At 46.3% G+C, this 27,884-nt stretch overlaps 1 protein-coding gene across 7 annotated transcripts in view; it reads left to right on the top strand.

Moving 5' to 3' along the window:
• The first annotated feature begins 10,994 nt into the window (after nucleotides 1-10,994).
• ADCY2 (adenylate cyclase 2) overlaps nucleotides 10,995-27,884 on the top strand; it is a 142,861-nt gene continuing 125,971 nt past the window's right edge. For 6 of the 7 annotated variants that reach the window (XM_053397536.1, XM_053397531.1, XM_053397534.1 and 3 more), the window contains exons 1-2: nucleotides 10,995-11,256; nucleotides 27,629-27,826. In XM_053397536.1, the coding sequence (XP_053253511.1) occupies nucleotides 11,017-11,256; nucleotides 27,629-27,826 (438 nt within the window). In that variant the 5' untranslated portion in view covers nucleotides 10,995-11,016. The remainder of the gene's footprint in view (nucleotides 11,257-27,628; nucleotides 27,827-27,884) is intronic. The other variant, XM_053397533.1, reaches the window with a different exon arrangement.

The raw sequence follows: 27,884 nt of genomic DNA, 5'->3' as shown, positions 1-27,884 counted from the left end.
CCACACCCAGTTGAGCACACGGCTGATGGTGCGATCCTGGGCAGATGCGGAGGCCACAGTGGCAGCCGATACAGGCGCTGCCGGAAGATCCTCAATCAGGAGGAGCGATGAAGCTGGAGCTGGGTCTTCCACAAACGCTGAAAGAGGGCAACGGCTGAGGGCGTCGGCATGGCCCATCGATTTCCCCGGGCGATAGACAAGCCAGTAGTGGTAGGTAGCCAGGAAAACAGTCTATCGCAGCATGCGCGGCGAGAGGACCGGTGGAGTTGGACGATCACCGGTGAGGAGGCCCAGGAGCGGCTTGTGGTCAGTGATGAGGTCAAAAGTCCTGCCATAGAGGTATTCATGGAACCTCTTCACTCCAGCCACAAGTGCCAGTGCCTCCTTGTCGAGCTGGCTGTAAGTCCGTTCAGTCAGAGATAGCGTCCTGGAAAAGTAGGCGAGCGGTGCTTCTCTTCCGTCTGGAAAACGGTGACTAAGGACAGCACCGATGCCAAAAGGTGAGGCGTCGCAGGCAAGGACCAGCGGCCTGGCTTCACTGTACTGTACCAGCATACTGTCCGATGAAAGGAGAGCCTTGACCGCGTTGAGGGCCGCCCCCTCCCGATGACCCCAGGACCAAGGCGTCTTTGTGCTGAGGAGTCGGTGAAGAGGCTCAGCCACTGTGGCTTTGTGGGGCAGGAACATGTTATAAAAGTTCAGCAGCCCCAGGATCGCCTGCAACTCTGTCTTGTTCTTTGGGATGGGGGCCTGCTGGATAGCGCGGATCTTGGATGTGGTCGGGTGAAGGCCGGAGGCGTCGATAAGATAGCCCAGGAACTCCACCTGTGGAACAGTGATCTGGCACTTCTCCCTCTTTACCTTGAGCCCAGCCTCTTGGAACCTGGTCAGCACGGCACGGAGGTGCTCGAACAGCTGCTGGTGTGAGTCTGCGGACACCAAGACGTCATCAAAATACGGTACCACGCCCGGAAGCCCTTGCAGGAGACGCTCCATAAGGCTTTGGAAGATGCCAGGAGCCACACTCACCCCGAACTGCAACCGGCGGCAACGGAATGCCCCTCGGTGGGTGACGATCGTCTGGGCTTCAGCAGTGGCATCATCGATGGGCAGTTGTTGCTAGGCTTGGGCAAGGTCCAGCTTAGCGAAGACCTTACCCTCACCCAGGGAATGCAGCAGGTGTTGGACAACAGGAACCGGATAAGCGTGCTGCTGAAGTGCCTTGTTGATCGTGCACTTGTAGTCAGCGCAAATTCTCACCGACCCGTCTGGCTTGACAGGTGTGGCGATGGGGGTTTCCCACTTGGCGTGGTCAACTGGCTCCAAAACTCCTTGGGCGATCAGCTTGTCCAGTTGTTCGTCCACCTTAGCCTTGAGAGCAAAGGGAACCCGGCGTGGCTTTAGCTTGATGGGGGCAACTTGTGGATCAAGGCTAAAGGAGATGGGCGTACCTGTATATTGCCCCAAAGTGCCATCAAAAACCTCGGCAAAGTCGTTGACCAGACCCTCAGTCTCTGCGTTAGAGATGCAGTTGATGCCGGTGACTTCCAGGCCGAGGGCATCAAACCAGTCTAGCCCTAGGAGGCTTGGCCGCTGACCTTCGACCACCACCAGTCAGAGCAGGCCCGAAAAATCCTTGAAGGCGATCCGGAACTGGCCAACGCCTACCACGGGAATGTCGTTTCCCTGGTAGTCTCTCAGGTGTACGCGGTGAGAGTCGAGTTGCCTTTTGGACACTCTGGGTACCAGTCTTTTGATGGTGCTCCAAGACATGATGGACAGGGCAGACCTGGTGTCGATCTCCATGTCACATGGAGCTCCTTCAATGAGCACCGTGACGTTCAGCTTGCGTCACGTAGGCGAGTCGGTTTGGCCAGTCGTGGTTCCAGACGGGCAGCGGCAGTTGGTGAGAGCGAAACAGCTTTCCTTGGCAGACTGGAGTGAAGACTTGGGCTTGCGAGTCGGTGAAGGGGGGGTGTCAGACGGAGCCGATCGGCAGACCTTAGCGATGTGGCCCCTTCTGGAACACGTCCGACAGATGGCGTCTCTGAATCGACACTTGGCACGGGAATGGTTGCCTCCACAGCCGACACATTCCGTTTGGCCCTTGGACTTTTGTTGGAACTTCCTGCGCTCCCGCTTTGTCTGGTGCACGTCATCGTCTTCACTGGAGGATGCCTCATCACTGCTGGCCTCTTCGTGATGTACTGGAACTGGCTTCCTAGCAAGACGTGGGCTGCTGGACTTGCGGATCTCCTGGGCGGAGCGTTCAGCAGCTTCTGAGGCCACAGCCTCCTCAATGGCTTTCTGTAGCGTGAGGTCTGGCTTGGCGAGGAGACGCCGTTGCAGATGGATGACCATCGATCCATCAGGGCATCGTCTAAGTCTCTGAACTCGCAGTGCATTGCAGCCTGTTGCAGGGCGGTGGTGTAGTTGTTGATTGACTCCCCCTCTGCCTGGTTCCGGTGGTAGAATGCATGGTGGGCAGCAATCTTGGATGGCTTTGGCGCGTAGTGGTTGCGGAGCTTCTCTTGGATCGTGTCCCATGGTGTTGCCTGGACTGCTTCAGGCGCAACCAATGCTCGGGCCGTCTCAAACACCTCAGGCCCACAGTGGCTGAGGAATAGGCCCCGCTTCCGTTCCTTTGATACTGCTGTCAGCTCGTTGGCTTGGAGGTAGCAGTCGAACCGAGCGAGGTAGGAGTCCCATGATTCAGAGGCTGGCGCAAACGGCGGTAGAGGCACAAGTGAAGCTATGATTCCGATGCCGGCGTGGAGGGCAATGGATGAAACACCGTGCTCTAGCCAGAACAGTCAGCTCTGAATTGGTTCTGTTCAGTGATTTCGCTCAGTGATTCAGCTCAGTGATTCAGCTCAGCTCAGAGGGTGGCTGCATCTGGCTGTGCTCTGATGTCCATCGATCCCACCTTCGTCGCCAGTGTTAAGTTGTGGGCGAACATAGCAGACGACACAGCGATTCTTCAAACAGCTCTTCTTTATTCCGATGTCAGAACAGAACTAAACTGAGGGGCTCAGTCAGCCTGCTTATATAGAGCTCCAGTACCTTGTTACTGTAACAACATTCTAAAACTATCCAATCACAGAACGTCACTTTTCGATCCTTCATTTGCCTAAAAAACTATCCAATCACAGAACGTCACTTTTCGATCCTTCATTTGCATAACTATCTACAGTATCCCCCTGCTGGCCCAGGGTGATAACTTTAGTACATAACACTTTCATGTTCACTTTCTCAGCTTTTCACTCCAAAAAGCCACAGTCTCAATCCGCACGCACACCTCACCACTGTTTCTGTTCTTTTCCACACAGAGAGACTTACATAATCCCTAGCAGTGAAAGGAAAGAACAGGAAAAGCCTGCCTGCTTCACCTAACCGCTCTTCTCACATCCCAGGATTCCAGAGTGGTTTGTGCACCAAAGAACCATTCCCTGGATGTGATGGGTCCTGTAGCAAGCAATTTATTTGACAAATGATATGGCCAGGGCAGCATGGCTAGCATTCGCAAAAGTGTATGAACTTATTATAGCTACCAAATTTCACCTACAGCAGCATATATATTTTTTGCAGCTGGAGAGGTTATGTCCAAACAAAATAAGAAGGGAACAAACTGGGGAGAGGGTTCGGGCATGATCTGTGCAGCTAGAATGAAAGGGTGGATTCTGCCTCCTCTACGTTTTGGCTCTGCATGAGGCCCAGCAGCAGCTGTGAGAGCTTCTTGCTGCCAGAATACAGAGTGGGAGCAGAAGCATGGCTCAGCCTAGCAGAAAAAGGAGCACGTACCCCGTGCCAAGGAAACTTTAAAAAATCTCCAGCTGTAATCCTGCCAATCAAGCTGGATCTCTTCTTTTCCCAGGTTATCAATTAATGCAGAACTTTCTTGGTGAGACCTGAGCAATGGGGGGGAAAAACTCTAAAGGGATAGAAAAAGGGCAGCAGTCATGAAGAAGAGACAAGGAGTGATTCGTGACTTTTTCAAAGCTTTGGAAGCTCTCCTGCACAACCTCTGGAGGTTTTGCAGCTGAACTTCTGTTGCACCAGGAAGTTCTTCTGGCACAAGCCCTTTGAAATACAGGTCCAATATAAGAACCCAGTTCAGTTGTCAGAAGAACTGTCTTGAGGTAGCATCTTAGGTTATCTCAGATAATTAACAACATCCCTGAGAATCACAGGGCTTGTAGATGCAGGAATCACTCTCAAAAAACATGTGATCTCTGAAGAAGCTGTATTCTCAGACATGGGAGAGCCCTCAATATGGGTAGTGAATTGCACTTCTTCAGATATTATGTTGTGGGCCACTTTTGAATGCCTCCCTGTTTTGTTTTGAAGCCCTCCCTATAGGTATAAAGGCTGCAGTCACCTCCTTGCTCTACTAGTTTTCTATATACAGAAAGTATGACTGTGTGTGTGTGTGTGTGTGTGTGTGTGTGTGTATAGGCGCGCGCACACACACATACACAGACTATACCTTCCAGACTCTTATCACTTCATTTCCTTGCATGTATAGCTCCAGCCTGAATGTACTTTATAGAGAGAATGTACTAATTTGCATCAAGGACAAAATTGCTTTTCATTTATGAAAGAAGAAAAATGGGGAACGGGCTTAGTGAAAGCTTGCAATTTATGCTAACAGTTGAACAGCACGGGCAGTTGAGAATGGGCACAGATTTAAAACTGTACAGGCAAAAGTATTGTTATTGAGTCTGTGGGCTCTGCCTAGGTCCCTCTATTAGCAACACTTTCCATTTCAACATCTGTCAAGAGTTTCTCCTGCCCAATTTCCTGCACCTTCTATGCCACAACTAACAAAAGCATATGGATGGGGAATTCCTCTCTTTGCCCCCCCCCCACTGCTTGACATAGGTAAATGGAGGAGAAATTCCATTTAAAGGTGAAATGTAAAGGTGAAATTACCTAATCCACACTTTCTGAAATAATATGGAGAGTCACACATCTTGAAATTATGCAATGCAGTTCTTTAGCCAAGGAATGTGTAGAAAGATACATATACTTAACTGTGCATATAAATGAATATGCTATTGAAAGTAACATATAAAAATGCATTACCTTTGGCAAAGCTGCTTTATAAAACTGTGTATATTAGGCAAAACTGCACACAAAAATATGCATATTGAGAGAAATTTGCTGTAAAAGGCTGATAAATTTCACGATTTTTTTCCAATTGCACACTGATGAGGAAGTGGGGAGAACTGAAGCGAATAGTGGAAAAAAGAGAAAATGAAATGGACACCCTCGCCCATCCCTGATTTGTCTTTATCTTGGGTCCCAATGTGTCTTTCTGCCTCCAGCTGTCCTCTGCTAATGGATGTTTTAAAGGGTGAACAGCTGGCTTCCCTCCTGCTGCGTTTCTGCTGCCGGCTGGGATGGAGAGGTGCTACTGACGGGGCTCACGCATGCTGGTGCCTGTCTCATCCCTTCACGGAAGTGCTGCCTTGGATACTTTGATCATGGTTTACTTAAACCACATGTAGCTCACCACCATCCCTATATTTGCAGGAGGAATGGGCAAATTCAGCCTCTCTCGACACTCCCTCTTAGCTCTGCTACTGCAGATCATTGTTGCTGGAAATGCCAGAGACCAAAGATGGGAATATGTGAGGTCCCAGGTTTGCGTGTCTTTCCACTGAGCTGTAGCCCTTCCTGTACCTGTTGTTCAGGTTTCCTTTTATCCCAGAAACTTATCTCAGGAGAGACTGAAGAAGGGAGCTGCATGCTCTTCTGCCGGGAGATGTTGGTTCAATAAATGATGTCACCTAACCTATATTTTCTCTCCCTTTTCCTCCTGATTACATGCCTGGCTGGTCTGCATTTTAGCAAGCACAATAATGGGGCGACACAGTGTTTCTTGTCTCTCTTCTCCTGCTGCCTTTTATCGCTCTCTCCTTTTGTTTTCCTAATAGCCTTTTTCAATATGGAGAAATACATGATTAGAGCTCATTAGGCTCACTTTTGTCTACACCTCATGGTTTGGAAGGATAAATCCTGAACTTGATCATGTGCTGATGTATTCACATGTAAGCATGATGGAAGCTTTTCTTTTCTTCACCCTTTCCTTCCACCCTTTCCTTCCACCAGACTGCATCTCTCTCGGCTGCTATAGGGAAGGAATGCTAGCTAGCCATCAGAGTTCATTCCATGTTTGGTGCCAACAATGTAGGTGCCTAAAGGAGAAAAGTTCATGCTGCTGCAGGTAGTCCCTTAGTATTTTTTATTCCGGTACATGGAATAATGCTTTATATGACAGACTGCACAGAACCAAAAACTTTATTTCACACTCTCGACTTTTCTGAGTGACGGCTTTAGGGGTTAAATTTCATTCTACAAAGACCTTTCCACTATTCACATATAATACAAGGGGAACAAGCAGACCAGTGGAGACTAAGAAACCCCCTCCCAGGAACAACAACGCAACACACCTTCCCAACTCTCTGACACTGTCTCCGAAAGGATTTGAGAATTCTGATTCTATTTTCTTTTCTCTGGCCAGATTAAAAACACTGGGATTTGCCAGCACAAGATGTAGTAACAGTTACAAATTTGAGACAGTTTGAAAGGAGTGACTTCAGACAAATTCATGGAAGAGAAAGCTGTCAATGCCTACTTGCCATTATTAATATATATACAGTGATACCTTGGGTTAAGTACTTAATTCGTTCTGGAGGTCCGTACTTAACCTGAAACTGTTCTTAACCTGAAGCACCACTTTAGCTAATGGGGCCTCCTGCTGCTGCCGCACCGCTGGAACATGATTTCTGTTCTCATCCTGAAGCAAAGTTCTTAACCCGAGGAAATATTTCTGGGTTAGTGGAGTCTGTAACCTGAAGCGTCTGTAACCTGAAGCATATGTAACCCGAGGTACCATTGTATTACCTTTGGTATTGGAGTTGGTATCTGTATCTGGGAACAGAATTTGTGGACGCCAGGATCCAAGTACAGAGCAAACAGGGGCGTAGGAATGGAGGTGCGGGAAGTGCAGTCTGCCCCAGGTATCATCCTTTGGGGGGGGGGGGACGAAATGGCACACCACGGGGGATGGCACTTACCACAGGGCCTGGCCTGCAGCGCGCCTGAGCCACATGTCTCTCCTGGGAGTGACGCGGTGGCTCAGGGCCCCGCGCTGCCCAAAATGGCAGCGTGGGGCTTGCGTCTGCCAAGCGGACTCAGTGGGCAGCTCACCGCAGTGCCCCTATGGGTGGGTCGCCCCGCCCTGGCCGCTCCGGGTGTTGGAGCAGCTAGCTACGCTCCTGAGAGCAAAGCAAGTACTCTTTCGTCAAAGAACCCCAGTAGATTTAAAATGTTTAAAAAGGCAGCAAAGTAAAATGTGGAAATATAGGCTGTAAAACCTTTAAGGCATGGGTAGGCAAATTAAGGCTCGGGGGCCGGATCCGGCCCAATCGCCTTCTAAATCTGGCCCGTGGATGGTCTGGGAATCAGCGTGTTTTTACATGAGTAGAATGTGTCCTTTTATTTAAAATGCATCTCTGGGTTATTTGTGGGGCATAGGAATTCATTCATTCCCCCCCCCCAAAATACAGTCCGGCCCCTCACAAGGTCTGAGGGACAGTGGACCGTCCCCTGCTGAAAAAGTTTGCTGACCCCTGCTTTAAGGCCTTTCCAGATGAGTTCCAAAATTGTCCCCTTTAAAAGTTCCTTCCAAGTTTCCTTCTTCCCCCAGCATAGGAAAAGACCACGTTTGGTAAGTTAGAAAATGGTTTACTTAGAAACTCTCCAAAGGTCAAATTCATGTGATTTTCCACACGTCAAGTCATAAAAGTTGCATATGTCAGTCAGAAAAGTTGCACCCTCCGCCCACTGGAGCTAAATAGGGCAGCACTGCACCACCTGCTTGGCCGCACAATGGGGAGCCTGCCCAGGCAACGACACCCTACTTTGAGGGGTGCACTCAGGGTGCCCTGTGAGCCCAGTGCTGTTTCGTGAGACTTGCAAAAATGGCAGTTGGGTGGCAGAGCACCGTGAGCTGTTGCATCCTTCTCAAGGTGCCCTCCAGTGTGAGAAGGACGCAACAGCTCACAACACAGCAGGGCATTGTGAGGAATACACCCCCAAAAAACTGTGCCCCTCCCGTCCTCTCACACTATGCCACCGCTATGAAGCCCTACATAGCTTTGGTCCAGGCTATCTGAAAGACTGTATTCCCTCATCCAAAACTGCCCAGGTTCTGAGATCTTCCATGGAGGCCTTTCTCCATGCACACTTGGTGGGGATGCAGGACAGGGCCTTTTCAGTGGCTACTCCCAGACTCCCAGGAACTCTCTCTGGGGAAGCCAAACTGACTCCCTCCTTGTTGTTCTGCCCGGAGGTGAAGAACAGCAGGCTCTGGGGGACAGGTGGCTTTTACTGAAAGGGCTGGTGCCATGCTGTTTTTATTGTAATTATCTGTAAGTTTATTGTTGTTGTTGTTTAGTCATTTAGTCATGTCCGACTCTTCGTGACCCCATGGACCAGAGCACGCCAGGCACTCCTGTCTTCCACTGCCTCCCGCAGTTTGGTCAAACTCATGCTAGTAGCTTCGAGAACAGTGTCCAACCATCTCGTCCTCTGTCGTCCCCTTCTCCTTGTGCCCTCCATCTTTCCCAACATCAGGGTCTTTTCCAGGGAGTCTTCTCTTCTCATGAGGTGGCCAAAGTATTGGAGCCTCAGCTTCACGATCTGTCCTTCCAGTGAGCACTCAGGGCTGATTTCCTTAAGAATGGATACGTTTGATCTTCTTGCAGTCCATGGGACTCTCAAGAGTCTCCTCCAGCACCATAATTCAAAAGCATCAATTCTTCGGCCATCAGCCTTCTTTATGGTCCAGCTCTCACTTCCATACATCACTACTGGGAAAACCATGGCTTTTACTATACTTTTACTATACAGACCTTTATTGGCAAGGTGATGTCTCTGCTTTTTAAGATATGTTGTCTAGGTTTCTCCCAAGGACAGGCGTCTTTTAATTTTGTGACTGCTGTCACCATCTGCAGTGATCATGGAGCCCAAGAAAGTAAAATCTCTCACTGCCTCCATTTCTTCCCCTTCTATTTGCCAGGAGGTGATGGGACCAGTGGACATGATCTTCGTTTTTTTGATGTTGAGCTTCAGACCATATTTTGCGCTCTCCTCTTTCACCCTCATTAAAAGGTTCTTTTATTCCTCCTCACTTTCTGCCATCAAGGTTGTGTCATCTGCATATCTGAGGTTGTTGATATTTCTTCCGGCGATCTTAATTCCGGCTTGGGATTCATCCAGCCCAGCCTTTCGCATGATGAATTCTGCATATAAGTTAAATAAGCAGGGAGACAATATACAGCCTTGTCGTACTCCTTTCCCAATTTTGAACCAATCAGTTGTTCCATATCCAGTTCTAACTGTAGCTTCTTGTCCCACATAGAGATTCCTCAGGAGACAGATGAGGTGATCAGGCACTCCCATTTCTTTAAGAACTTGCCATAGTTTTCTGTGGTCGACACAGTCAAAGGCTTTTGCATAGTCAATGAAGCAGAAGTAGATGTCTTTCTGGAACTCTCTAGCTTTCTCCATAATCCAGCGCATGTTTGCAATTTGGTCTCTGGTTCCTCTGACCCTTCGAAATCCAGCTTGCACTTCTGGGAGTTCTCAATCCACATACTGCTTAAGCCTGTAAGTTTATACACAATGATAACTCTATCAGTGTTTATTTTTTATGACTGTTATTTTCAATGTTTTTAGCTGTTCTTATTTTTATCTGTAAGCTGCGGAGTTCCCAAACAAACACCCCCACCTATGCATTTCAGGCGCCACCACTGGGGCTCCAGGATGGGACCAAGTCTTTCTTTCTGCTTTGCTGCTCGTTCACCAGGAGCCAACTCGGCAGCCTTGCTGCGCTTGCACACCCGGCTACTAGCTGTTTGCATGAGCGCTGCTCGAGACAGAGGACAGCAGAGCCCTTGGGACAGGCGTCTCTCAGCCGTCGGAGGAAATCTCTTGAAAGCTGCTCCCCTGGACATTGGGGAGTAAGCGCCCCTGAATCCAGCGAGGCTTCCTCCTGGTCCGGAGCCAACACGCGCCTGCAGAGGTTGCGATCCATCCCATGCAACTGTCACCCAAGCAAGTGGCACTTGGGCTGCACGCCTGTACTCACTTACTCTGGAGTAAGCCCCAGGGACTGTCTTGCGATTGCCCAGGGTTGTCCTGCTTGGGGCGTGGATCTAGTTGCGGGAAGCCCGGCGCCTTGCCCCACTTCCGACCCGTGCGCTCCGAGGCGCCGCCGAGGAAGCTTCGGCACTGATGGTTTCGGCGCAAGGCGACCCATTTCACGCGTCGCAGCTGAAGGAGAGCTCAGTCAGTAAAGCATGAGCCCCACGTTGGGCAAAAGATTTTTGCGTTCCGGCGGGTTGGACTAGATGTCCCCCGGGATCCCTTTCCACTCTCTCCCGTTTCTATAACACATCGAACCCGCGAAGTCCTTGTCCTGGCTGGCGGCGTCCGGAATGGATCCACTTGCGCCCACCGCCCAGCTGCCCTCTGCACACGCTCAGATCCCCCGTCGCCAAGTGCAGCGCCCACCTCAGAGAACCGTGGCCTTGGAAGGGTCCCCCGGGGTCATCTAGTCCAACCCCGGCAGTGCCGCGCGGCCTTCCCGGCGGCGGAGCGCGCGCTCCCGCGCCCAAGGCGGCTGCCGGCGGGGAGGGGGGCGGGCAGGGGGCGGGCGGCGGAGCCGGAGCCGGAGCCCGCCTTCTCCTCGCGCGTCGCCACCGCCGCCGCCACTCGGGGACTGGCTGGGGCGCCTTCGGCCGCTCGCCTCTCCGCCGGGACGCCGCCAGCAGCAGCCGCAGCAGCAGCAGCAGCAGGCGAGCGCCCTCCGGCTCCCGGCGCGGCATGCGGAGGCGGCCGGGGCGCTGCGCCGTCGGGGGCGGCCGGGGGGCGGCTGCGGCGTCCTGAGGAGCGGGGCGGCCCCTGGCGACGCCTGGCCGGGCAGATCGGCGGCGCCCGCGCGCCATGAGGAGGCACCGGGAGCCGGCGGAGCGCGGCGAGGGCTGCGGGGCCCCGGAGGGCTCCGAGGGGCCCCGCCGGCTGCGCCTGTGCTGCCGCCGCCCGCGCGCCCCTGGCCGCGACTGGCTCTACGAGTCGTACTACTGCCTGAGCCAGCAGCACCCGCTGCTCGTCTTCCTGCTGCTCATCGTGCTGGGCGCCTGCCTGGCGCTGCTGGCCGTCTTCTTCTTCTTCGCCGCCGGGATGGTGAGTCTGGAGGGAGGGCCGAGGCGCTTCTCCCCCGCCGCCCCGGGGAGCCGAGAGCAGGCTGGGCTGCGGCCCCCTCAACTTCCCAAAAGAGAAAGGAAGGCTTCCAACATAGGCAGAGCTTATGTTCCTTCCCTATACATATGTGTGTATGTGAATAGTTTCATCGATGATTTTTTTTTAAATCGTCTCGTTTTATTGTCACATGAATGGGCTGGATTTTAATTTGGAGCTTTATTGATTTTTTAAAAAATATGTTGGTATGATTATTCAGTTTCACACATAACGGTACACATTTTTGTAGCTTTGAGTTTCTAATGAATGGGAAGCCTCAATTCTGGACAATTTTGGTGCAAGTGGCTTACAGATTTGGCAGCTCTCAAACTTGCCGGAATACCACGACCCAGAGGTTATGGGCCGATGGAGAAATGTTTTGTAAAAAAGCATTTCATGTGATTAGAAATTCAAACGTAGCCCTGCCTGTATTGCTTTGAAACACAAGTGACATTATGATCATGTTTAATTTCTGCATTTTGCGACCTACCACAGTTGATTAGCCGGGCAGCCGGATCCCACTCAGATCCACCCCAAGGAAGTCCCACTTTATACGGTGGCATTTACTCCAAGGAAAGTTTGTGAGGGATTGTAGCCTTACTTCCATCTCAGCTTTTTCAGGTTGCTTTTTAAAAAGGATTGTTCTACTCTGCTGTAATCCCGTTGTACAGCTATTTGGAATGTTCTGGTCTGGATTTATCCCTTCTTTTCTGTACTCCAGAGCCTCTGCTGCGTTTTTCCTTTTACATTTTTTATACTGGCAGATAACTTCATAACCCATTTCTGCTCAGGAGATGCAGTTAATTTCAGATAAGCCGCTGCAATTGTTACCTCATGGTGTGTCTGGCAAAGCAGAGACTCTCCTTGGCCTCCCCAACCCCGGCACTTTCTAGCAGTTTCGTGTTTTCAAGGCAGGTTTGAATTGTGACTGCCTTCGGATCTGTTTCAGCACAAAATTACTTTGTGCAATCTCTTGGGCAACTTGCATGTATTCATGTAAATAGCAGAGGACACGCCTGCTTGGGAAGGCTGCTGGGTCCTTTTAGTTAAATATTCTGTTCATGGATCACAAGTGGAATAAAACTGCCAGGCCTCTAGTCCTCAACATAGCTACTTGGAAACATCCCGCAGATTTCAGCAGAGTTTCTGGCCGAGTAAGTGTGCTTAGGCTTGCAGTCCAAATTTAATACCTCTAATTCATTTGCTTGCTTTCCTTCCTGCTGACAGATTAACCTTATTGGTATTTGTTGTTCAGGTGAAGGTTTTAAAGCTACAAAAGAGCTTTAACTAACACTTAAATGTTTTCACCTCAAAACAGGAGTTGAAGGAGCCACCTCCCTCCATTTTTGATGTTTGGGCATGAGTGCCATTGCTAATGTAGCAAAAAGGACAGCACCCACAGTCAGGAGGAAGTTTGGGCAGGCTGGGGAAAACCCCAAGGTTTGCAGAAGTGAGAAAAATATTCAGGAAAAGATGGTGTGGGGCGGGGGGGGGGAAGAGGAGGAGGAGGAGGGAGGACTGGGGGGGCGCCATGGGACAGAATGCTGACTGATGGTGGGGGTGGGCAGGAACAGGATGGAATGGAGGATTCTAGAGAAAAGGTCTGACTGGCTGAGTGGAACAGTGAATAAGGAGCCCCGCACACGGGAACAGCTTCTTACAGGTCCCACTCGCTATCCACGTTTTTCATTTGCTTCAAACAGTTAAAAGGTAGTCTGTTGCTCACATCATTTGCTACACATGCAAGATTGACTGTAGTTAACAACCCTCTAATTTTCAGCAGAGGAAAACTTTGTGCCATTTGTCGAATTCCTTATTAGCTTGTTCCTAGGGCTCCAGTTCTTCTCCACTAAAATCAATGGGAGTTTTTGCTCTTGACTTCTGTATAGGAGCCGGATTGCACCCTCAGTCTAAAGTTCAGGGAAATAAACCGTAATCAGGTGTAGCCCATACACTCAGCCAAAATGCTCCTTTTTTCCTCCTGATTGCCGCAATTAGTCAAAGAGATTTCCATTCTTGTGAAGTATTTCCATGTTCAGAATGTAAGGATGTGAACCACTGTGAGCTGCAATCTTGCTTATCAATGAACGTCACACGGAAGAGCTGCACTTACACCTTATTAATTTCTTCCTGAATCGAGAGTTGGAATAAATGAGGATTTTCCTACCCATTCTCTGCGCGCACAAAGAAACTCTCACACACTCCTTTTTTGCCTATCCTTCTCCACATCCCTGGCATATTCCCCTGCTTTGGAGGAGAGTAGGCAAACCAATTGTGGAAACTGGGTGGGAGAAGACATGGCTGCCTCATCACTGACTGCCTGATTCAGTGGGGAATTTAAAGGCACAGAGCAGATTTCCAGGTTGCAACTCTCAGGGTGACTCGCTCAGGCTAGCAGCTTCTGTATTGAAACCATGTGCTCTGCCACTAAGCTATGTCCTATCCTTAGCCTTAGAACTGTTTATCATTTGGTAACTTCAAAAGTGACCTCCTGTTTTATACATTTCTATTCTGATTTATTGAACTCTGGAAGCAGATAAGTTTTGGCTGATTTAAGCATGGATGTCAGCTTTGGTTTCTATCAGTTTTTCACATTTTCCACCTTTTTGCAACAATTTGGGAATTTTGTTTTTTAAATCCCCATGAAAATTTCTCTGCATTTTATTGTTATTTTTTCCTAATGAACACCTTTTGGTATGCAGTTTTGACTAATACAGTATACACATTTTTGCAAGCAATTTTCTGTAATACAATACATGCATTTATGTTTTTTTCAATCACATATATGTATTCTCATGCAATCACTCCCCCCTAATTTATGCATTTTTGTACACATTGCAAAATTTGGAGAAGTGCTAATTTCTGAAGGATGCCTTCAGTTTTGGTTCACATATTGTTTCCAGAAGTACAAGTTAAATAGTTTCTCACTAATATGCAAATAAAATCTGATTCTTCCCCATGCCACCCTCATTCTATAAAATAAGATTATTGCATACTTGATGATTTGGACAGCCCTGTTTAGGGACGTTTTTAGTGTTTGATGTTTTATTGTGTTTTAAATCCCCTGTTGGAAGCCGCCCAGAGTGGCTGGGGAGGCATGGCCAGATGGGCAGGGTATAAGTAATAAATAATAAAAAAAAAAATTGAATGTATGAGCGGACTCTGTTCAAAAACATTGCATTTGAAGGCATATGTAATATAAATAAAAACCACTTTACATCAGTTTGATAGCAGGACAATGTACAAAAGGCAATTATGTTCATGTAAACGTAAAATCCACAATAATATGTCAGGCATAAAATGCCATTGAAACAACATTAAATAGGCAGTGAAAACAAAATACAAGAAGACTAGGTGCTAGAGGATAATAGAAATGTGATTCTATGACACTCAAAGGTGATGTGAGAATTGTACTGTTGGTATGAAGTCTAAGATGACTCTTCACACCTCCAAAGCAGTATTTTCTGTTGCAACGAGGATGCATTTGTAAACCGGAAGGGTGCTTGATTTTTACCATAGTGGTTAGTCAGTTGGGAATCTGAGTGCTTCACATTTGCAGCAGACTGTTATGGAGGAACTGCCTAGAAACTTCCTCTGCACCCGTCTCCCATTTTATGAAGGTTTAGCAGAGGTGTTAAATTGGAAGGTGGGGGGATGCATTCTGGTCAAGGAGGTTTCTGCTGGAGAAGTGGGTCACCTGGGTCAGGAATGGTCATGAGCCATTGGAAGTTACTTTCTGAGTTTTAATAGACCTTCAAAGTTTATAAACGTTTCTGAAGTATACAGAGCTATGTCAATTTCAGAGCAGATATAAATCAAAAACACTGAAGCCAGTGAAATAGCTAGAGGTAAGCTAGAGCAGTAGTATTTCTGTTCAGATTAGACTGATGGTCTTCTCCCATCACCCTGCTCTAAATATTCTGTGATATGTTCAAGTCCAGTGCATAAAATAATTAGAGGGAGGGTGTTGCCTACAAAGCTTCCATTGTGGACGTCATAGAACTGAAATGCATTTAAAGAGCCTGTGTTGAAAATGCACAATGCTCTTGATCCTGATTTTGTTATGCATCTGAAACATTCTTAGGCTAGTTTAAACATTTTCCTCGCTGTAAGTGTGTCATCATGGCTGCAGCTCTGAACTGAGGGGCTCTTGAGCGGCATGGAAGCCACGGTTTGCATTGGCAGAGGCTGGGCAGGCTGAGAGAGAGGCTGTGAATCACAGAAAAATAGAATAGTGCAACCCGCTGCAATGCAGGAATTGCAGCTAAAGCATCCTGACAGATGGCCACCCAACCTCTGCTTAAAAACCTCCTAGAAAGCAGGGGCTGCCTCCTTCCAAGGCGGTCCTTTCCACTGTTGAACTACTCTCACCACCAGAAAGAATGTTATAGTTTAGTTTGTCTTTGGCATTCCAGGCATGCCATAGGAAGGGGGAGAAAGCTCATTTATAATGTATTTAGGAGGCTTTATTTCCCAATGGCTAGCAGTGAAAAATGGGATCTAGAGAGGGAGAAAGAACTAGCCACTTACTGTTTTATCCATGAAGTTTGCTTTATGACATAATATTTGTCCTTGTGTTCATCTTCCATTGGTTGCTGAACCAGAACCTTTGGGTCACTGGACGATTTATACTTCAAAGCTCCCCCCCCCCCTTCTAGTCTCTCTTACCCTAGATCAGGGGTGTCAAACTCAAATTCATCGGGGGGCCGCATCAGCAGTTTGGTCACCCTCAAAGGGCCGGTTGTTCAGGCAGCCGTTGGATCTGTCACATCACAGGATGGCATGCGCTCAATATAAAAACAAGTGGAGGTTTCCTGAATGCATGTAAAGTGGAGGTTTCCTGTGTAGAACGGCCGGCGCCGCTAGAGGGCAGACGTTCTCTGGCTTGTAGGCTGCCGCGCATGCGCTGAAGAGGCGGCTTTCTTGTGTCAAAAAAAAAAAAGCGAGAATCATAGAATCATAGAATCATAGAATCATAGAGTTGGAAGAGACCACAAGGGCCATCGAGTCCAACCCCCTGCCAAGCAGGAAACACCATCAGAGCACTCCTGACATATGGTTGTCAAGCCTCTGCTTAAAGACCTCCAAAGAAGGAGACTCCACCACACTCCTTGGCAGCAAATTCCACTGTCGAACAGCTCTTACTGTCAGGAAGTTCTTCCTAATGTTTAGGTGGAATCTTCTTTCTTGTAGTTTGGATCCATTGCTCCGTGTCCGCTTCTCTGGAGCAGCAGAAAACAACCTTTCTCCCTCCTCTATGTGACATCCTTTTATATATTTGAACATGGCTATCATATCACCCCTTAACCTCCTCTTCTCCAGGCTAAACATGCCCAGCTCCCTTAGCCGTTCCTCATAAGGCATCGTTTCCAGGCCTTTGACCATTTTGGTTGCCCTCCTCTGGACACGTTCCAGTTTGTCAATGTCCTTCTTGAACTGTGGTGCCCAGAACTGGACACAGTACTCCAGGTGAGGTCTGACCAGAGCAGAATACAGTGGCACTATTACTTCCCTTGATCTAGATGCTATACTCCTATTGATGCAGCCCAGAATTGCATTGGCTTTTTTAGCTGCCGCGTCACACTGTTGGCTCATGTCAAGTTTGTGGTCAACCAAGACTCCTAGATCCTTTTCACATGTAGTGCTCTCAAGCCAGGTGTCACCCATCTTGTATTTGTGCCTCTCATTTTTTTTGCCCAAGTGCAATACTTTACATTTCTCCCTGTTAAAATTCATCTTCATCAATTGATATACTCCTACCTTCAGGAGCACTGTCTCCCTCCCCCACATTAGTCAGTTTAAAGCCCTCCTGATGAGGTTTCTGAGATTTTTTGCAAAAACATTCCTACCAACCGTTGTGAGGTGCAGCCCATCGCTTGCCAGAAGTCCATCTTCAAGAAACTGCATTCCGTGATCTAAGAATCCAAACCGTTTCTGTTTACACCATTTGCGAAGCCAGTTGTTCACTTCCACACACCATTTGCGAAGCCAGAATAAAAGGTGAAAGCTGGCGGCAGCCGGCGGCTACACGGCCACATGACAAGGCCTTGTGTTTGACACCCGTGCCCTAGATACTATCAAGGGTCAAGTATTTTATCAGGTATAATTTTCCTTTTATTGTTTACAATGTACTGTGCTGCATCTTTGCTGTGTCTGAGAATTCATAATTACTAAGTGGTAATCAGAAAGATGAAAGAGAACGGCTGATTATCTATAAATTGTAAGACTATGCAAACTACATTTTCATTCACTGACTGACCATAGGTGTTACATAGTAATAAAAGATAAAAAGTTATGATAATAATGCTAATTTTCATATCATAATTTGCAAAATTATTTGCAATGTAAATCCTGCAATTACATCTGTTGCATAAATTGAAACATATTATTCAGCATTTTCATATTCCTATATAATGAGACTATTCTTCTGCGTTGCTTTTGAAATTTGCAGTAAATGGTCTACTGTAATAATATCATTCCTGATTTGTGTCTGTGAGTGCATTAATTTTTCTGAGAAATGTAACACTGGCAGTTCCAAAGGAAATAAAACATTCTTGTCTCAGAAATAAGATGCAGCTTACAAATAGCAAGGACACTCCAGCTGGCAATGGATTTGGGCATTTAGGCCTGGGTTTAAGCTCAAACCTCCTGATTAAAATCAGAACGGCTTTAATTTTAGTTGGATTGCCTCAAATAAATGTGCAGATTATAAATATCAACACAAATATCACAAAATGCTCCACAATATATAACAGGCCATTAAAAATAAATATTTATTCAATATGTCCTTCTAGAATGCCAGGTATGGTGATGCAGACTAGGTAAAGGTAAAGGGACCCCTGACCATTAGGTCCACTTGTGACCAACTTGCGGCGCTCATCTCGCTTTATTGGCCGCGGGAGCCGGCGTACAGCTTCCGGGTCATGTGGCCAGCATGACTAAGCCGCTTCTGGCGATCCAGAGCAGCACACGGAAACGCTGTTTACCTTCCCGCCGGAGCGGTATCTATTTATCTGCTTGCACTTTCGGTACCTATTTATCTACTTGCTTTCGAACTGCTAGGTTGGCAGGAGCAGGGACCGAGCAACGGGAGCGCACCCCGTAGCGGGGATTCGAACCACCGACCTTCTGACCGCGTTAAGTATAAACTATGCGGACTAGTTTATACTTAAAAGTCTATCATAACTCTAGAGAAACAGCATTTAAAAGAGGAAGTAAGCCACCGAGTTCAGTGGGACTTACTGGTAGGTATGTGTGTATAGGATTTCAGCCTACCTCTTTAAAATATCAGTGTGCAGCTTTGGCAAATCCAGAATGGTTTGAAAATTTACTAATCAATTTCGCTTCTAAGAATGTAACACTTTTCTATATACAGTTTCTTAAATATAACATTTCCTGAGGCAACTTTGGAAATGAACATTCAAGGTTAGGAGTGCCATGCATTCAAATGACATTCTTTTGAACCATCATATTACTTTCTCTGTGACCAAGTACCTGCATTGCCTCTTTATTACTGATTTACAGTAGAATAATAAAGTGCACACTGAGGAAATCAGGCTTCAGGTTTTTACATATTTTTTAAGTGAAAGCAAGCACCATTTCCCTCTGAGCCTCTTCAGAAGCTCATTACAGTGCTACCTCGGGTTAAGAACCTAATTTCTTCCGGAGGTCCGTTCTTAGCCTGAAACTGTTCTTAACCTGAAGCAGCACCACGTTGGCTAATGGGGCCTCCCGCTGTCACTGTCCTGCCGCTGCAAGATTTCTGTTCTCATCCTGAAGCAAAGTTCTTAACCCGAGGTACTATTTCTGGGTTAGCGGAGTCTATAACCTGAAGTGTTTGTAACTCGAGGTACCACTGTACAGTACTAACAAAGAAGTGTACTTTTATTTTCTGCTTATGTATGGCCAAGGGCTACTCTGTTTATAACCCATGATTTCCTCCTGACTTTTTTTTAAAAGAACTTTGTTGTTGTTTAGTCGTTTAGTCGTGTCCGCCTCTTTGTGACCCCCTGGACCAGAGCACGCCAGGCACTTCTGTCTTCCACTGCCTCCCGCAGTTTGGTCAAACTCATGCTGGTAGCTTCAAGAACACTATCCAACCATCTCGTCCTCTGTCGCCCCCTTCTCCTTGTGCCCTCCATCTTTCCCAACATCAGGGTCTTTTCCAGGGAGTCTTCTCTTCTCAGGAGGTGGCCAAAGTATTGGAGCCTCAGCTTCACAATCTGTCCTTCCAGTGAGCACTCAGGGCTGATTTCCTTCAGAATGGATAGATCTTCTTGCAGTCCATGGGACTCTCAAGAGTCTCCTCCAGCACCAGAATTCAAAAGCATCCATTCTTTGGCGATCAGCCTTCTTTACGGTCCAGCTCTCACTTCCATACATCACTCCTGGGAAAACCAGAGCTTTAACTATACCGACCTTTGTTGCAAGGTCTGTATTTAAAGAACTACTTACTATAAATAAGCAATAAAAGTGTCTTGCTTTCCATCTGGGCAGGTTGTTTATAATCTTGATTTTTTTATGAATAAATAAGAATTCACTGATTTCCTGATTTTCTTAATTCCCCTGTAAATTCAAGTGGACATTTCAAGGCAGTATAACAGAACCAGAGTTGCTTTTCTCCATATGTGCTTTATGTTGCTGAGAGCATAATCTGCCTTTCCATAACAATGATCAAGAAAAATATGAGGCCAGTTTAGTATATTCTCAGCAGGATGCTGGATGTGGACTTCTCAAATGGAAGTGTCCCTGTTGCAGAACAATCAGGCAAGAGTTTCAGAAAGTAACTTGATCAACAATATAATGTAATAATGTCCTCCCATTAATGTCCTCCCATTAATTTTACCTCTCCGCTCTCCAATATCTTTCATTTCTTGTTCTTACCAATTCTCTAAAGGATGGACTGGGTAATAATAATAATAATGTTTGTTTGTTTATACCCTGCCCATCTGGCTGGGTTCCCCCAGCTACTCTGGGTGGCTCCAAACAGAATATTAAACACACGATAAAACATCAGACATTAAAGCTTCCCTAAACAGGGCTGCCTTCAGATGTCTTCTAAAAGATAGTTGTTTATTTCCTTGACATCTGGCGTTCCGCAGGGCGGGCGCCACCACCAAGAAGGCCCAAGAGGGAGCTTGGGCTGAGACTTCTGGGCCCTTCTCAATAACTGATAGCTGCTGCTCAGTCTGATGCTGGGAGGTATTCTTTGGGTGGCTTAGGTGTTTACACATACATGACATATTCTTGGATTGCAATTCCATTATTTACAGGAGTACAACTAGAATTTTTCATGTGCTTGTCTTAACTCTAGTCGCTAAAGAATTTGCACAGATATTTCGTGGGAAAGGGAGGTCATTAACGAGGTTCAATCCTGCGGATTGTCTCACCTTTACTTTGAGTCTATGACGTACAATCAAGCTAGAGCTGTGATCTCCCGGAGACTGAGTGACATTGCCAGACGAGAGGACATAGCCCTGGTCAAACCAGGGATGTTCCTAGGGGACCAGATTTATCGGACCATACCAGCCCCCTACCTTGCAGAAATCCACTATGTTGAATACCGCAGACTTCTTACAGCGGCTAGATTAAATGTCCTTGACTCTGCGATATTGTGGGGAAGGTACAGGGGAGTACCATACGCCCAGAGAACCTGTCATTGTGCCATGGGTGTGGTTGAGTCCACCGAACACATTCTCTTGACTTGCCCTTCTTATGCAGAGCTTAGACAAAACTTTATAGACCCACACCTATGTCAATTTAGCTTCCTAACCGGAGAAAACCAGGTTTTACACTTGCTGAATAATGTCACTAGAGCTATACCTTCCTTGGTGGCCAAATTTCTTTTTTTAGCTTTTAAGCGTCGCAAGACTATAATTGACTGTATTGATATGGGGCTATCTGTTTAGCCCATTTTAGTGTTGGCTAAGTTCTAAAATCTTCCTGGATGTTTTAACTGTGTATTGACAAATGTACTTTTCTGACTGACGGTCGAATAAAAGGTTGATGATGATGCACAGATATTTTGAGTGACATGAGAAAGGCACTTTTGGCATTGGTGGTTTTCAGTAACCTGAAGAGCAGATAAAATAAGAGTATGGAATCTTACAAATTAGGAAGAAAGAGTTTAACTGGCTAGGGCAGTAGCACTTGTGAGACATATTCTGTACAGGGCTTGTTGTCAATCAGTTAAACATGAGTCAGCAGCATGTTTTATTAAAATATTTCAGTCCCACCTTACTTTCCCATAACAGGTTCGTAAAGGTTCATAAAGAACATAATCTCAATAAAGCAACAGGAGAACAAAGAAACAAGCACCAAAGCAACACTAACGGTACATCAGCGGAGAAAGCAAATAAAGAATGCCAGGCTCCTTCATGTTGGGGGAGCACACTGAAACAAGGGCACATCGGGACCCTGCTGTGTTTACCTGTTGCCTAAAGATGCAGAGGGAAGTGTCAGCTGGGTTTCCCAAAGGAGTTTCCCGGTGTGAGTGGCTAGTTTCTGCCATTGGTAGGAGATGCATGGCAGCCTGTACAGTGGTACCTCAGGTTACAAACGCTTCGGGTTACAAACACTTTGGCTAACCCGGAAGTAGTACCTCGGGTTGAGAACTTTACCTCAGGATGAGAACAGAAATCGTGCGGCGGCAGCGGGAGGCCCCATTAGCGAAAGCACGCCTCAGGTTAAGAATGGTTTTGGGTTAAGAACGGACCTCCGGAATGAATTAAGTTTGAATTAAGAATACCACTGTATTCTCTTCATTGCAAAGTAAGGCCCCCAGCATTATTTAGTAGGCAGACTTTGTTTGGGAAGCCTTTGGGTTAAATCCCTGCTCAAGCACAAAGTTGACTTTTTGACCTTGGGCTGCTAAGCTGCTTTGCGTGGCTGTGGTGGGAATGAAGTGGGAGAACTTGAAAGAATGGGATACAGCTGCAATAAAATGAGAAAGCTAACTTGATGGGGGTTATTTCAGGCGGGTTTGGAAGAGCAGAAGCAGTTGCTCACACTAAGAACAGGACAAGATGCAGGAATGTGGGCCTGTGATTTTGCAACAACTTCAGGGACCCCTTTCAGTATTGGCACCTGTGTGTGGCACACAAAATTCCAAGGCAGGTTGTAGGTGCACCTTCAGTTCCATGCTGAGCTGTGGCCATTTGTGTCCACTTGGCTAGAGTGAGAAGCACCTGCCTTATCCTGAGTTAGACCATTGCTCCATCTTGCACAATATGGTCTATGCTGCCAGAAGGAGCTCTCCACAATATCCAGCCCTACCTGAATGTGTTGGGGATTAGAACCTGGTAGCTTCTGCATGTGAAACAAGGGCTCTGCCACAACAAATGCCTTTCCCAGTCTTATCCTTCTGAAAGCCTTTATTAGATTGCATCTAGCGAATGTGTTTGGGTTTGATAAGTGATTTGCATACATTTTGGTCTGTAGTAAGAGAATTAGGAAAATAAAGCAGAACTTTGCAATCATTTTCCTCTCCCTTTTTTCTGCCTCTTCTTCATCTTGTTGAAACTGGTGCACGGAGAAGCTTCCCTGGAGAGAGAAAAACACAATTTGTAAACCTCCCAAGTGTGACACTTTTGCAGCGATTAGCTTTGCGTATTCCGTTTCTCTGTAATGTTGATATTAAACAAAATAGTATGAAAACACATAGTCATCCATCATTTAAAAATAATTTATTTGTATCTGCTTGTCACCTCCTTGGTATGGAGTTGAAACTGAGCACACATATCTGAAAGGGGATGCTGACAGACAGGCAAAGGAGGGAGGTATCTTTTGCCTCAGAAACTCAACAGCCAGTCTGTGGGGCAATGCAGCTGCCACCCTGTCCAAAGAGGAAGGAGGATCTTCCTGCAGGATCTTGGGGGGCCTGGCACCTCACCTTTAAGGAGACAGGCCTCCATATTCTCCAGCCTCCTCCTTCCTCTCCTCCCCTCCTGTAGGGGAAACTTCCTCAGCCTTCTCTGTTTAGGGGCTCCCACTGCAAATAGGGGCTCCCACGTGCTTGCAGTGGCTACTAGTGAACAGTGCTGGAAAAGAGTTTTACTCCCAACTGCAACTGGCCCTGGGTTCAAAGGTTTTTCGCCTTTCTGTGGGTGGGTAGCTGCAGTTTTGTTAGATGTCTTATCTTCATTATCACAACTTGGTGGAAGTAGCATTGGGTAGGTTTTTTTTGTTGGCATCCATCTGTCTTGAGAGACTATGGCAGGCGCCTCTGGGGGTTAAGTCAAACCACAGCATCAGCAGCACCAAAGTGACCTCTCTGGGGTGCAAGCCTGGGCAGTGTGTATGGGGGTTCTGGGCTGGCCAGATGACAAGAGTACACACAAGACCCCCATCTTGGTCTCACTGATGTGGTCCAAAGGAAAGCAGGGTGATATGTTTGGCACCAGCTTGGCTGCAGGTGTTGCTGGAAGGAGGCGTACAAGGCGCCATCCAACCATCTTAGGGACTCCGCTGCGGATTTGGGTTCCTAAATACAGAATTATAGAGAAATATTTTTAATGGATATTGTTTTATTTTGCTGTGGTATAAGATGAAACCTCATGCATTTTTGTCTTCTTTTTTATAATATTCTTTGACATATTTATTGCTCCCATTAAATTTATTGAATAATGCATAGATTTAGTAACACTTGCTCAAATATACAGTAATTCTAATTAGGATTTTTAAAATACTTGCTTAATAGCTGGAGGGCATGGTTTCTTGGCATGATGAAACAGTAAAATAAAGGCTGTTTTTTTCCTGGAAGCAGAGGTGTGCAAGTGTGCCAGTACTTAGACTTTGCCTAATACTGACAGTTATTATTTTAGATGTGAGGAGGCATGAACATTGTGATGGCCACTGTTTCAGCGGGGAAGTTAAAGTAAGCATATCTGTCTCCCACTGAAATCAGTGGTGCTTTAAACAGCTTCACTAACTCATTTGTATGCCATATTTCTAATACAATTGCCAAGTTGAGTAACAGCCAGCTTCGTTTTTTGAAGCAGCCCAGGCTGAGTGGCTTCACGTTCAGGGGGATATCCTAGTAACTTTTTGGAAGGAATGGATAGAAGGCTTGCTGTTAAGATGAGAGTGCATAGGGGTTTTAAGTTCTCTTTTTTACCACGTAGCAGTGGAGCTTATTCAGCCCCGTAAAGTGGGAACGTTCCCCTGCTGGCAGGACAAGCAGAGGCTGCCTAGTAAGCAAGCCAAGTCAACATTTGTAAGAGCCTTCCTAGATCAGATGGAAGGTCTGCCTCATTCAGCCTGGTCTTTCTGAGAGTGGTCGGCCGGATGCTTTGATGCCCATAGACAGGTATGCGCAGGACAGTCTTCCCCTTCAATGGTTGCAGTGGACGTGCTTATTCTGCCACAGATCCCTGGCTTAAGAGTATTGCCCAAGTCAGGGTCTGCTTGTAATTGGAGCAAGGAAATATAAAACTGAGCCATTCTTGCCCCCAGTGCTTTGCATGACATCCTTTACTCAGGAGGTTGCAAAGCAAACTGAGGTGTCTTTCACTGGTCCCACAAGCTATCTGTGTATAAGATTCATAAACAAATAAATTAAATATGATGCAAAAGTATATGATCTCTCTTCAGTGTTTTCACCATGAAACATGAATTGCATGAAGTTTGGCTGAATTAGGCCGCTGTCATAGACACAAATTCCTCGAAACACGCCCTATTAGTGGGACTTGCCCTTTCTAAGTAAGCAGCACAGACTTACAGTAATAGAGTCCTAGAATTGTAGCATTGGAAGGGATCCCAAGGGTCATCTAGTTCAACCCCCTTGCAATGCAGACATCTCAACTAAAGCATCCATGACAGATAGCCACCCTACCTCTGCTGAACTTGCCCTGTAGTTCTCAATCTCTTGTGCTCTGCCATGCTTAACCTATTCTGTTATTTAAGAGAGGATGCAGGGTCTGCTAACTTCTGAAACAGTTTTCCCCAATCCAGTGCCCTCCAGCTATTGTGCCCTACACTTCCCATCATCCCAAACTAGCACGGCCATGCTGTGTGTATGCTGGCGTATGCTGACTGGTGTTGATGGGAGTTGTAGTCTACAACATCAGGAGTAGGAAAGGCTGTTCTAGAAAGTGGAAAGATTGAGGACGCTTGCTTCCTATCTGGAATCTTCATTTATTACGTTATAAGTCTTTGTATGCAAAAATTATACTATCTGGTAAGATAATAGAAATAAACAGTTACAATGCAATCCTATGTATGTCAACTCCCAGAGTATATAATTGCAGCCCTAAGCACAATGAAATAAGCATTTCGGGGGGGGGGGTGTTAGTGCAAACAATATTTGGTGAATATTGGATGTTAAAGATCCCTACTTAGTTTGCAGAAATATACTGTACATTAAATTAAAGTACTTTTGAAAGCAGAGGGAGCTCAAGAAAACTACCGTATTTTTTGTGCCATAGCACTCACTTTTTTCCTCCTAGAAAGTAAGGGGAAATGTCTGTGCGTGTTATGGAGGGAATGCCTATGGGTGGCATGCCTACGGATTTTCCTCCTCTAAAAATTATGTGCGTGTTATGGTCGGGTGCGTGTTATAGAGCGAAAAATACAGTACTTGCCTCTAAATGAGCAAATCAATAAATAAAAATACGGAAGATTGGATGTGACTGTAAAAAGATTATTCTAGACAAAGAACTGTAGAGGAATTTGATTATTGAGAATCATTATATATTCATAAAAGACAGAGAGTTATATTAATAATTTCCTAAATGGATTATATTAATTCCACATTCAAGTGATGGTCAATGAATTTATGGATTAGTTTATCAGAAGAAGTGGTTAACTCAATTGAAACACTAAGGTTCTGGGTTCAGATGGTTTAAGAGCTGGTATTTTAAAAACCTCTGACAGAAACAGTGCAGGTAATACATATGGAAGAAATGGCTTAGATCAAAAGCAGTGCATCTCTTTCACCACAGCAGCTTCCAGAAAACTGACTCCAGGAGGGATCAGTGGGAAATTAGCGAACCCATATGAAACTATCAAACATTGATGAGTTAGTCTGCTTTTCTGTGATTTCCTATACACAGAAAAATCTAAGGCTGTCATCACGCAGCCCCCATGTGAGGGTTTGTAGTGCCTCATCACAATCCTGGATTTGCATGAAGTCGGGGTGGGGGAGGGAGCAAAAATGAAGGCAGGTTTTAAAATGGCAGTTTTAAACAATGGCAGAGATTTGAGTGAATTTGGGGCAGAGAAGCAGGTTGTTCCGTTAAAGCTGATTTGGTGTTCCTGTGCAACAAGCACATCCCCCCTTCTGCTACTTTTTGTGGTAAATCAAGCAATAATGGGAGAAAATGCCGGCAAGTGTGAGATAACAATTGCTTGATGTTGTATAACCTCTCTGCAAACAAACCAGGATGAGTGCTTAATAAATAGCTGGCACAATTCGACCTTCCTGCAAAATTTTTGGGAAACAAAATCAGGATGATTGTTAAATAAAGAAGTTGTATAGAAATGGCCTGGGAGTAACATGTGTTGAACATAGTAGGACTTGCTTCTGAGCATGCAAATACAGGATTGCACTATTACGTAGCTGTCAATCTTCCCTTTTTTTGCGGGAAATTCCCTTATTCTAGCGCTGTTTCCCGCTGCTTCCCGCTGCTATCTCGGATTGTTAGATATCCTGTAGACTGTCCCCGGGAGAGGTGAGGCTGCTGATCCCTTATTTTCAAGGCTGCTGATCCCTTATTTTCAAATCTGAAAGTTGACAGCTATGCACTATTAGTTGCAAACTGATATGTTTTTAATTGTTCAAGCAACCAGGAAATAATTACAAGTTTTTCTATGAATTACAAAATTGCTCCTCCCTCCTCAGTGACTTAAATTGCTCTCACCAAATCAGTACACCTTGTCATTCTCCACCTCTTGATTTAATCAGAGAATAGTTTGTTCTTGAAAACTTAATTCCAGGTTTTGTAAGTCTCGCACTTAATTAGGCAATTGATATGAATTGGCAAATCTGGTGGTTCCTTGATTCATAATACAGTGGTACCTTGAGTTACAAACGCCTCAGGTTACAAATTCTTCAGGTTAAAAACACCGCTGACCTGGAAGAGTTACCTCAAGTTGAGAACTTGCCCCAGGATGAGAATGGAAATTGTGTGCCAGCGGCACAGCAGCAGCAAGAGGCCCCATTAGCGAAAGCATACCTCTAGTTAAGAAACAGTTTCAGGTTAAGAATGGACCTCCGGAACGAATTAAGTTCGTAACTAGAGGTACCACTGTAATGAAAGCAAAATGTTGGTTTTCTGTTGCATGGGTTAAGTAGTAAGCTTTCCTTTCTTCTTGTTTTCAGGAAACGGAGGACCATGTGGCCTTCTTAGTAACTGTTCCAACAGCCCTGGCAATTTTCTTCACCATATTTATCCTTGCCTGTATAGAGCCATTATTCAAGAAGTTCCTTCGTGTTTTCTCTTTGGTCGTTTGGGTGTGTCTGGTTGCCATGGGATATCTCTTCATGTGTTTTGGTGGAATAATCTGTCCATGGGACCAGGTAAGTTTTTGTATGAAATTGATTCTTGCTGTTTTTGAGAGGGCCATATTATTTTGCC

This window comes from Podarcis raffonei, chromosome 7 (genome assembly GCF_027172205.1).
Source record: "Podarcis raffonei isolate rPodRaf1 chromosome 7, rPodRaf1.pri, whole genome shotgun sequence".
In the NCBI taxonomy this organism is placed as follows: Eukaryota; Metazoa; Chordata; class Lepidosauria; order Squamata; family Lacertidae; genus Podarcis; species Podarcis raffonei.
Note: the sequence above shows the minus strand (reverse complement) of the source record. Positions and strands in the feature narration are given on the sequence as shown.